We start from the raw sequence: 12,319 nt of genomic DNA on the forward strand, positions 1-12,319 counted from the left end.
GTCTCCCCTTAAGGAGCCTTCTCTTCTCCAGGCTGAACCAGCCCAGCTCTCTCAGCCTGTCTCCAGAGCAGAGCTGCTCCAGCCCTCATAAGCATTTCCGTGGCCTCCTCTGGACTCGCTACAACAGCTCCACATCCCTCTTGTGCTGGAGGCACCTGAAATAATCATAATGCCCCTGTACTGGGCACTGGTGAGGCTGCACCTCAAATCCTGTGTTCAGTTCTGGGCCTCTCACTACAACAGAGATATTGAGGACCAGAGAAGGGCAATGGAGCTGCTGAAGGGCCTGATAAGGAATGGCTGAGGGAACTGGGGAGGTTTAGTCTGGAGAAGAGAAGGCTCAGGGGGGACCTTATCGCTCTCTACAACTGCCTGAAAGGAAGATGGAGCCAGGGGGTGGCTGATCTCTGCTCCCAAGGAGCAAGGGATAGGACAAGAGGAAATGGCCTCAAGCTGTGCCTGAGGAGGTTCAGACTGGATGTTAGGGACTATTTATTGCCGAAAGGGTGGCCAGGCATTGGAACAGGCTGCCCACGGCAAAGGTGGAATCACCACCCCTGGAAGTGTTCACAAACTGTGTAGATGTGTCCTCAGTGACACAGTTCAGTGGTGGACTTGGGAGTGCTGGGGAAGGGTTGGTCTTGATATTAAAGGTCTTTTCCAAACCGGATGATTCTGTGATTCGATGGTTCTATGACACCGTCACGGCCTTCGTAATCGCGGTCTTACCTGTAGGTCCCCACTTGGGCCCGCTCGGTCTCACCCGGCTCAGCCGAGGCTCGAACCGCCCACTTTCCGCTCCCCTACCATGCGCGGGCAGCGGGGTGGTGCGCGCGGCGCGGGGCGGGGCAGGCGCTGCCGCCGTGTCCCCCTGTCCCGCTTACGGTGCCGCTGCTGCCTGGCCACGGAGGAGCCGCCGGAAAGGGGGTCGGTGCCGCGGTCCCGCCGCTCACCATGGGAACCAACGCGCCACCACGCAGGGAGCCGCTCTCTCGCGGCCCGCACGTAAGTAACCGGTCACGGGGGTCGGAACGGGTCCACAAGCGGGCGTGCCGCCACGCCGGGGATGCGGGATCCTCCGTGCCCCGTTTGTCACCCGGGACACGGGACTGCAGCCGTGCTGGAAGATGTGCCGGACATCGGGAAGCTCCCTAGAGAACGGAGTTTGGGGGCTGGCCATTCCCTCTGGGTCCTTGTTATTCAGTCCATAGCGAGCTACGGAGAACGAGTGTTCCATAGCACTCTATTCCTTCACACTGTGGCTTCCTTGACTGTATTTGGGAAATGAGAGACTGGGTTTGGACCTATTGGGCTGCTAACTGGAGGGTGGTCTTCTCAGGGTCTGTTAATGTGTGCTTGAGAATAGAACCACCACCACGACCACCACCCACTCCGTGTCTGTGCTGGGCTGCACCCCCAGAGCATGAGCAGCACGTCAAGGGAGGTGATCCTCCTCCTCTGCTGCGCCCTGAGGAGACACCCCCCCCTGCAGTCCTGCATCCAGGTCTGGGGCAGCAACACAAGAGGGACGTGGAGCTGTTGGAGTCCAGAGGAGGCCACGGAGATGCCGTGAGGGCTGGAGCAGCTCTGCTCTGGAGACAGGCTGAGAGAGCTGGGATGGTTCAGCCTGGAGAAGAGAAGGCTCCTTAAGGGGAGACCTTAGAGCAGCTGCCAGTGCCTAAAGGGTCTACAAGAAACCTTTCAAGGGGCTTTGGACAAGGGTCTGTAGGGACAGGACAAGGGGAATGGCTTTAACCTGACAGAGGGGAGACTGAGATCAGCTCTTAGGCAGATGTCCTTCCCTGTGAGGGTGGTGAGTCCCTGGCACAGGTTGCCCAGAGAAGCTGTGGCTTCCCCATCCTTGGCAGTGTTCAAAGCCAGGTTGGATGGGTCTTGGAGCAACCTGGTCTAGTGGAAGGTGCCCCTGCCCTTGGCAGGGGGTTGGAACTGGGTGAGCTTAAAGGTCCTTTCCAACGCAAAGTGATCTGTGATTCTGAAATACTGCCTCAACAGCCATGTCAGTCAGAAAGTGATCTGTAACTACATGATTCTTAGTGACCTCCTACACCCTGGCATACAGGTGGCCTTGGGATAAGAGACTGCTGCTCTTTTAGTTGTGCATGGTCTCTCCAGAAGGACACAGCATAGCCCACATGAGTGCCAAAGTTAGAACATTTGTAGGGAGAGTTGCCCTTCCTGCAAAATCACGGAATATTTTAGCAGTTGCTTTTGTTTCTATGTAATTCTGCACTTTCATTAAAATAAAAGCTTTAATAAAGGATTATGGTAGCAAATCCAGCTGAGAAAATTAGACCACTGAAAGTTAAGTCATAATAACAGCTGACTCTGACAGTTTTCATGAGTGTTTTTTTTCTAGGTAAGTATCAAAAAGAAGGAAGAAGTAAATGGCCATTTAACATGCTTGGTTTGGGTTTTTTTTCCTTCCTAAGTGTCATCCTACATTCCAGAGCTTTGCTCTTCATTCACAAGGTCCTGGCTTCCTGTCCATTTACAGAAGGTTTGTGGTCAAAGGCTTTCTGTGTGCTCTTTAGAGACAGTACCCAATTAAAGTTGCATGGTTGTTTTTACTTTTCCTTCACTTCTGTTTCTTGTTTGGGAAAAAAAAAACAAACACCAAAACAAAACAAAAAAAACAAAACAAAACAAAACCAAAAAAAGTTGCTGGTAATGAAAATAAGGGCTATGGATACCCCTAAATAAAAAATGAGGACGTTTTATTGCTGACCCAGACTTAAAAGCAAAGATGCACTTTTGTGTAATGCTTGATACAGAAAACACTGTGCTCTTGACTGGCTTTTGAGATAAAAAATCTGAAGTTATTCCAGGAAATTGTAAGAGCCATGTAATAGTTCAGGATTTATGAGTACTCTGAAAGTCACATGAGTAAAGAAGACATTTGAATAACTCAGGTAACGATACCTAGTGTGTCACAAGATTCACCTTTTGTTTTATTGAACACCTGTGCTACAGCTACACTTCCTTGCCTATTTTATATTCTGTCACTCAAAATTTCCTCATCTGTCTTTGAAACTGTAAACTGATCATATGCTTTGTGCTGTAACCATCTTTAGAATCACGTTTTCTTCTTCTATCACTTTTTTTTTTGTCTTTGTGCATATAACATCCAAAGTAAAAATCCACAGACTACACACAAAATATATTATATGGAAAAAAGGTGGAAATACAGGTTTACTATTGCCATTCTTTAGTCCTGTCATTAGAGCTCTGCTTCACAGGGCTGGCTGGGTTTGTTGGCTTTTTTTTTGTAATTATGTAGTAGCATTACTACCCCTTAAAATTAGGGATTACCAGTGAAGACGTAATATTTGAAGTATTTATCAGCTGACAGTCACATTGAAAACATAGCCACATGCAAGCAGGATGCCACAGAGCCTCAGAAGGGGTAGGAAAGATTTAAAAAGAGATACAAGTTGGACAAGAAGTGTGAATAGGAACTTCTAGATCTGTTTGCAACACAGGAGGTATTTGGTAAGAGGCAAAAGTCTGGTGCAGTATTCCTTCTTACTGCCACCCATTTAGCTTCCTTTTCAACACTGTATGTCAATTTTAAGTGGAAAAAATAGGCAGTCTTATCGTTAGATGATAATTTCTGGTTCCTCTCCTCCTTTTCTCCCAGCTTCTGGCCTGTTGCACTTCCTGCTCAAAGGACAGTTCTTGCACCTTTATGAAGAGCTTGCAAGGCTCTGCACACAGAGGCAGCAGGGCATCTCTGGACAGATAATACAATCTACCCTCAGTCTCTTTGCACTCATTGGAAGGAGTGTTGGAATGAAGGTGGAGGACTGCACGGGGCAGAGAAGCACACAAGGTTAGAAGCACAGCACTCCTGGAAGGTGGTAATTTTGGTACCTTCCATCCTTAAAACTGTAATAACATGATAGAGCAAAGCAGAAACAACTTAGTTGTTTAGCTTCCACTGAAAGCTGGATAGAGAATTAAGCTCAGCGTTGCAAACCTGCCTCTTTAAAGAAATATACACAACTTGTGACTGTGATAAAAGCCCAGAGTGAGCAGAACTGAGAAAGCTTAGCAGAACTTCCTTTCTGGTCTTTCATGTATGAGAATATTTGCAAGCAGGTAAGTTGGCTGCTTCTTCTGCATGGTTTCCTTACCAGGTTTGCATAACAAATAATTCTCCCACCTGTGGCTGAAGCGGAATCTGAACTCTTATCTTTGGGAAACTGACCTATTGTCTTACCTAGCAATGACAGCTTCCAATTAAACTGATTCCTTGGTGGCATTTGTCCAAATACTCTGAGTACATACAGCAGCTCTATTCATGCCTGTCTGAACATACCTCAAGTTGTTTCAAGTAACCATGGAACAACTTGTCTGCTGATCAAGGGGTTTAGGGGCACAGCACAGGTACCAGCACAGCAAGAGGAAAAAATCCACCACAAGAATCTCCCCAGCCTACACTGCCATCATTGTCCAAGACCAACTGATTTGAAGCCAGCTTGGGTATTATTCCCCATGGATATCTGATGTGAGCCATCAGCACTAGCAATCATATTTATTTCAGCAGGACTGAACAAGGAGTTCAGAAGTAACAGACAAACCATGTGCTTAAGAGCTTTTAATCCAAGTAAAGAAAGCAGACCCTTCTGAAGGATTAAACAGATCACACAGTAGAGAGAATCACGAGGACAGCAAAAGCAGATCAGTTCCACTATTTTATTTTTAGAAAGATGGAGTGGGTAAGTTTTGGTTTCAGATGAAAATAAGATAAAGGCTTAAGTTGTTAAACAGATTGAATGAATCTATTGAGGTAGCTAACACTCTTTCCAGTGCTTTGCATGGGTTTCAGATGCACACTTAAATCACACCCTCTACCTTCAACCAAGGAAGCCCCTAGAATGAAGGCTGCTTTTCATCCAGTGCCTCTATTGCATCCTGTAACTGCCTATAACTTGATTCAAGTTTTATAGGATATAGACAAATTACATTGTAATACACCAGACAGCAGCATATACAATTTTTCCAGTAAGAAAGAGGCTTTTCATGTTACAGAATATTGGCAGCTCTAAAGATGTGAGAGATCTATGTTGTGCTGAGGAGAGAAAAAAACCCGAAATCTCCCCTTGCTTAGCATGTATGTCATTGTCTTATCTTTGATCTCTTCCCTTCCTCTGAGACATCAGATAAAGGCTACAAGCCCATGATGTGATACTAGCCTTACTAACACACTGCTGTGGTTGCTTACAGTTACTATTAACTGCACAGCTCACCCAGTAGCTTTAACCAGGAAGAACAAACAGGAAAATGCAGGAAGGTAATATCTTGTTATGTCTTCCTTACTATGTGCATGTTTATATTATCGTATATCATGTAGTATGCATTACTTGGTCTTTTCCTGCAAGGGATTTTCATAATGGAGTGCATTCACAGCAGCTCAGCATTGCTGTGCCACAACCTCCCCAAGTTGTTAGTTTGGCTGTGTCAGAAGTACCTGCTCTTCTGAAAGCACTGTGACCCTTACCTTTAAAATTCAAGTTTCTTTCAAGTGTTTTAGGCTGGACAGTACAGAGTTGACATGGACATCTGCTTCTAGGATTTTGAAAATCTTAGCCTAAGTTTTCACTTTCTTACACTCAGCAGCTATTTATTTTTTTTTTATAAATAAAATAGATGTAAATGACAAGTTAAGGAAAGAAGTAATTAGAGCTCAGCCTCCTGTAGATGTTGATTTTAAAAAGACATATCCCTTTGCTTTCAGGAGGGAAAAAGTAACATGGTGCTTAGCCCCAGAAGAGAAGATCACAGCGCTACTGACCCTGTCTACACTATCCATTTCTGGATTTAGTCATGCACTGACAAACGTGTCAGACAGTTTAGCACCTTTCACCTTTTTCAGGATAGGTTTCCAAAGAGTCTGATCTTCGAGCCAGCAGCAAACCAAACCAGATGATCCTGGTTCTTCTGTTCAAATCTGAAGCAGCATGACCTCTCTAAAAAGAAGTGTGCTAATGTTCATTTAGTCCCTGAAGGGCTGTTACCATTTCTGCATAGCTTTTGATGAGAAGGCCAATCATAGAATCAGCTAGGCTGTAAAAGAGTTTAAGATTGTCAAGTCCAACCTCTACCTCGTGGCTGCCGTGTCCACCACTAAGCCATGTCACTAAACCATGTCACTAATGGATTAACGTGAATAATGAGACCCTTCTCTAACAAGCCCCAGTACTGCCTCAAGGCTTGGCAAGCACCAGAGGTCATCTCAGAATCAATCATAGAATCAACTGGGTTAGAAGTCAATTTGGTTGACCTTTAAGATCATCAAGTCCAGCCCTTAACAATCTGATCTTCACAGGGCCAATCTTCACAGTGTCATTAGAGATTTTGAGCAGCAAAGGGCAAGGCTGCCTGGAGCAAGCAGATTATCATAGAATCACAGGATCACAGACTGGTTTGGGTTGAAAGTGACCTTAAAGCTCATTGAGTTCCAACCTGTGCCACGGGCAGGGATGACTTCCACTAGATCAGGTTGCTCCAAGCCCTGTCCAAACTGGCCTTGAACACTGCAAGGGATGGGGCAGCCACAGTTTCACTGGGCAACCTGTGTCAGTGCCTCACCACATTTGTGGAGAAAACATATCACAAAATGCACTGATGGTTTTGTAAGAGTAATTAACTCTCAATGCTGTAACTATGTAAGTACTAGTATAATTCAGAATTTGTGAGTATGTACACACTTTCATACACTCATGCACAAACTTCATTCAGGGTCTTCCTCAGCATTTTGTTTCAGTGAAAGCAGCTGTAGATTAATTGCTGAGATTATCATAAACCAAAAGCATTTACAGGAGATAGTGCAAACTTACTTAATAGTGACATCTCCAGAACATGCACGTTTTTTTAAGCAACGTGCAATATACATAAAGAGAATCTAGTGATGAAGGGAACGATGAGTGGAACACGAACCTAAGGTGCCTTAAAGTTTCTATTATTACCACTGGTGAGCATTTCAACTGAAGATCCCTGGTAATAAGAGAAGTGGGTGTGCTGCTATGTTCCCAAAACCCTTGAGGATTTCAGGACCGACTCACTGGACCACAGCTGTCTAAGGACTTTTCAAACATCACCATAAGATGTTATTTCTGTCTCACTTGGGCAACAGTAAATTCAGAATTTTGAATTCCCAATCGCAGGTCTTAAAGGTTTTGGTTTGTTTTTTTTTTTTTTATTTACTTTTAAAATTACATTGCCATAATTCCTGTTTAATATATATATGTATTTTTTTTAATGGTATTTGTTCCTCAAAGGCTTTCTAAACAAATATTCGTAAGTGCTAGAAACATCAAGTTTTTCTCACCAGTAAAGGCCAGGAATGCAGCCATTCGCAGTTCACAGAATGATCTGGATTGGAAGGGACCTTTGAAGATTATCTAGTCCAACCCCTAGGGTTGCAAGACTTTTCCACCACTCACATACTCCACACCCCTGTACTTCCACACAAATTGTGAAAATAGAGATTTTAAATCCTTACCTATTCAGACTTCATTGCACTTTCTGAGCCTCCTTGTAACCCTTCCATGATTCAGTGCCTTATGTGTACTGAGATGGGACCCATTCCTGGCATCATGCACATTCCTTACATCTATTTTCTTCTACATATGTCAGGAACAGGGGTCACTATTCAGGTTAATGTTTTCTGAAAAGTAGAGGGTGAAAGCAGAAGCAATTTGAGACACCCCATTATTTTATGGATGAATAAAGATACGATTTGGACTGAAAAGCTGTGTGAGGTACCAAACATCTGAATGTGGCACATGATTGTTAGGGCAGATGGCCCTACCACGCTGGACTGTCAGGTTTCAGCCACACAAAAATGAGATCAACCAGAAGGTGGAAATGGGTGAATAATTATAATTTTGCTGTAATCGTGTGCACCAGCCTTTATTTAGGTGCTTCCATAGCAAAATACATGGGTTGTTGCTGTTACACACCGTGCCTTGGGTACTGAATCATAGAATCAGCTAGGTTGGGAAGACCTGTAAGATCACCAAATCCAGTTATGCCAGCACTGCCAAGGCCACCACTAAACATTCCACAAAGGACCCAGCTACAGTTATGAACACTTCCAGGGGCGGTGATCCCACCACTGCCCGGGGCAGCCTGTTCCAATGCCTGATAACCCTTCTGGGGAAGAAATTGTTCCTAATATCTAGTCTGAACCTCCCCTGGTGCAGCTTGAGACACTTTCCTCTCTTCCCATCCCCTGTTCCTTGGGAGAAGAGACCAGCTCACTCCCGTCTCCATCCTCCTTTCAGGCAGTTGTACAGAGCAATAAAGTGCCCCCTGAGCCTTCTCTTCTCCAGACTAAACACCCCCAGTTCCCTCAGCCGTTCCTCATCACACTTGTGCTCCAGGCCCTTCACCAGCTTCGTTGCCCTTCTCTGGACCTGCTCCAGCACCTCAGTGTCTCTCTTGCCGTGCGGGATCAGAACTGAACACGGGATATCGAGGTGCAGCCCAGTACAGGGATATTATGATTGTTCCATATTTAGACCGGCAACGGCAGCCTGTCCCTAGACTGAGACAGGTTTCCCCGTTCTGAACCTCTGGGCCACGCGCGGACCTGGGGTTCGCCTGCTCCTCAGCAGGGCCCGGCCCTCAGTGAGGCGAGGGCGGGACGGGGCCTGCGCGCCAGCTCTCATTTGATGCGCCAGTATCAAGCACCGCCGCTGCGGACTCGGCAAGGGGCTCGGTGACCGCGGAGCGCAGAAGGACAGGACAGGACAGGACAGGACAAGACAAGACAAGACAAGACAAGACCAGGCCACGCCGGGCCGGACGGGGTGTGCGGGCGGCCAGAGGGTAACTGCCGGCTGCGGAGTAGCAGCGCTGCGGAGTCGCTGGGGCCGCGTCACCGGGGCCGCGTCACCGAGCGGAAAGGGGGGGAGGGGCGGTGAGATGGGGCGCATGCGCCGGGAGCGCCGGAGGGGTGGGCCTCAGCGGGGAATCGTCGCCGCTGAGGGAGCCGAGCCTGTCGTGAGCACACAGCTGAGGGGCTGGGCTGGGCTCGGCTCGGGGGGGGGGACGGACGGGGGGGGGGACGGACACGAGCGAGCGGGAGGGGTGGGAGCATGCCAACCCCATAAAGTTCCACAAGGGCAAGTGCGAGGTCCTGCCTCTGAGTCAGAGCAGTCCCAAGCACAAACGCAAGCTGGGGGAGGGAATGGATGGAGCAGCCCTGAGGAGAAGGACTTGGGGGTGTTGGGTGAGGAGAAGTTCCCCATGACCTGCAGTGTGCACTTCAGCTCAGAACCCCCTCTCGCGTGTGCTTGGCTGCACCACCAGAACATAAGGAGCAGGTCGAAGGAGGGGATTCTCCTCCTCTGCTGCAGTCTGGGGAGAACCCCCCTGCAGTCCTGCATCCAGCTCTGGGGCAACAACACAGGAGGGACGTGGAGCTGTTGGAGCAAGACCTGAGGAGGCCACAGAAATGCTGTGAGGGCTGGAGCAGCTCTGCTCTGGAGACAGGCTGAGAGAGCTCGGCTGGTTCAGCCTGGAGAAGAGAAGGCTCCTTAAGGGGAGACCTTAGAGCAGCTGCCAGTGCCTAAAAGGGCTACAAGAAACCTTTCGAGGGGCTTTTGACAAGGGTCTGTAGGGACAGGACAAGAGGAAGGGCTTTAACCTGACAGAGGGGAGATAGAGATGAGCTCTTAGGCAGAAGTCCTTCCCTTTGAGGGTGGTGAGTCCCTGGCACAGGTTGCCCAGAGAAGCTGTGGCTGCCCCATCCCTGGCAGTGCTCAAAGCCAGGTTGGACAGGGTTGGAGCAGCCTGGTCTAGTGGAAGGTGTCCCTGCCCATGGCAGGGGTTGGAACTGCATGAGCTTTAAGGTTCCTTCCAGCTCAAGCCAGTCTGTGATCCTGTGATTTAACAGGCTTGTAGAGGAAATGACCCTGCAAATGGGTAGAGACACACAGAGGTATGTTGTGTGGCAGGAGTGTTTTCCATGCAGAGGTGTCTCTAGTATGTATTGTGGGCGTGGAGCAGGAATGGTCTGTTGCATTTGTATGAGAAAGGAGGTTCACAAGGGCAGACCCTACACTTGGGTAGTAAATGTCTTTATATAGAGGAGCTGATCTCCCGTACCACATGAGGAATGATGTGTGGTGAAAAGATTGATCATGTTCCTGGGGGGAAATGATGGGAAGAGTTTCTTGCCTCACCATGGGATCATACATGCACTGGATAGCATGTGCACAGAGTGATGGTGAGAGTCCTTTTGCCTCTCATGTGCCGAAAGACTTTGTTTTGTTTATGGTCACTTGCCAGAACAGGCCCTGATGTGTGTGTACGAAGGTGATAACAGAAGTAACGGCTCCAAAGGTGGCGTGAATACATACACCCGCACTAGTTCCCCCTAGTACAGATGTGGGAAGAGTTTTAGGCAGAATCATCTACATGCAAACCACGCACCAAAGCATATGATAAGCGCAAATGACACCACAGACAGACAGGCATGTGCAGAGTGTACAGACTGTAAAAGAGGAGCTCTTTGGTTTTGAAAATCAGCACTTTGGAAATGTCAGTGTGGAATATACAGGTAATATCCTTTGTTGGTGAAACACTGATGGAGTCTTCCATGCATTTGAGACTGCCAATAAAAACAGTAGCTACTTGGTTGCTGTAAAATCTGATGCAGAATTCCCCAGGCTTAAAAAGTCCTTAAACTCTAGTAGTCTAAAAGCCTTAAGATGGAATATGGAAGAGCAGTAGACCAAAACAAGTAGAGATTAATTATCTCAAGTAGTCCTTTGTGGAGAACTGTCTTACTTCTCCTTTATGCTGAAGAGTACCAGTCCCAGCAAGATGAAGAGGTGGACCTGGGAACAGGACGATCCCAGATGAGAGAAGGCTGTGTAAATCAAACTCAGTGTGTCATCAAACATACGACACTAGTGGGCAACTGTCAGTTGGGCACAGGATAAGAAAGTAGCAAAATGAACTTACGCAGAGTCTGCTCACTCCAAGTTACTTGCCTGAGTTAGAACCATCACTTCTTCTCTGACAAAGCAGTTATCTTTTAATTCATGCAAAGCAGGTTTTTAAGAAGTGCAAGTTTTCTGTCCTCCTTCAAACAGTGTCTATAATTCTAGAACCCTCATTCCAAATCCAGAAAAAATATCATCTCCTAAAATCGTAGGTTAAAAAAATTATAAAATATCATGGTTCACCACAACTAGAGATGTACCAGAACTGAACTGCTGGATCACATATCTTCCTGGCCGCACAGATCACATTTAATTACAGCTGCTAGTGGCAATTTTGGAGGTAGATGTAGAGATGCTTCACAGGCATATGAACTGACCAAAATCAGAAGCTAACCTTTGATAAGTTGGGATAGATTCCTGACCACCCTAGCATTACTTTCTACCAAAACATTTTGTGTGATAAAACCTAATGTGTGTTAAAAATAGGGAAGTCTTTGAAAAGTTGCTGGATTTCATAAGTTTTATTAAGAGTGGGATGTCACAATAGCCTTTCTTAAAAATAATTATGGAAAAAAATACAAATGTACACAGAGCATGAAACTGGATGTCAGAATTGTCACACCTGCACAGCAGCTGCTCAGAAAGAGCTCCCGTAGTGGTCTAAACCAGCACAGAGAGTGATGCTGCTCTGAGTCAGAGATAAGCAATCCTTGTTCATTGAGCTGGAGTAAAAATCTGATGTAGAGTTACATTTCATACTGAAAGGATTGTGCTTACTTAAAATAGTTATTTTCAGAAGGAGAACAACAAAAACCTTACAAGTAGCTGGTCTGACAGCCTCTGCTACTACCTCAGTAGTTTCTGTTTTTCAGGGAAAGGAAGTTATGTTACTTTTGGGAGTTAATTACTGTATCCTTTTTAAATAGGCTTTTCTTTTACTCTGTGTGGTTTTTTTCCAATTACTAAATGAAAACAAACAAAAAAAACAAACAACTAACCCATACAATAAGAACAAGGCAAAATGGTAAATGGAGGATAGGTGAGCATTTAAAATCATTACGTAATTTAATCAGATACTAAGCAAGCTGTAAAATTGGATTAGAGAAAATATCTTGTTACAGTAGCTGTTGATGTTGCTTGGGAAAATGCTGAGTTTGTGTGGCTTTTCAGTTGCAGAAGACTTTTTGGTTTTATTTAGTAGCCTCCAAATTGCCTGATGCTAATAATTAATCTTTATTTGTCTACTTGTCTACAAAAGTTGTTGCCTTAATGTGACCTGATATGGTATTACTAAATATCTTGACATACTTTGGCTTCCAAAACAGTATGGAAGGATTCAT

The 12,319-nt window shown here is 46.1% G+C and overlaps 1 protein-coding gene across 2 annotated transcripts in view; it reads left to right on the plus strand.

The window, feature by feature from the left end:
• Positions 1 to 905: 905 nt before the first annotated feature.
• Positions 906 to 12,319, plus strand: part of GNE (glucosamine (UDP-N-acetyl)-2-epimerase/N-acetylmannosamine kinase) — a 28,919-nt gene continuing 17,505 nt past the window's right edge. The window contains exon 1 of one of the 2 annotated variants that reach the window (XM_061478767.1): positions 906 to 1,005. In XM_061478767.1, the coding sequence (XP_061334751.1) occupies positions 955 to 1,005 (51 nt within the window). In that variant the 5' untranslated portion in view covers positions 906 to 954. Of the gene's footprint in view, positions 1,006 to 11,957; positions 12,019 to 12,319 lie in introns of those variants that run through there. The other variant, XM_061478769.1, reaches the window with a different exon arrangement.

This window comes from Pezoporus flaviventris, unplaced genomic scaffold (genome assembly GCF_033815535.1).
Source record: "Pezoporus flaviventris isolate CSIRO_AGI_PZ_B2104156 unplaced genomic scaffold, CSIRO_AGI_Pfla_v1 ptg000131l, whole genome shotgun sequence".
Lineage (NCBI taxonomy): Eukaryota > Metazoa > Chordata > Aves > Psittaciformes > Psittacidae > Pezoporus > Pezoporus flaviventris.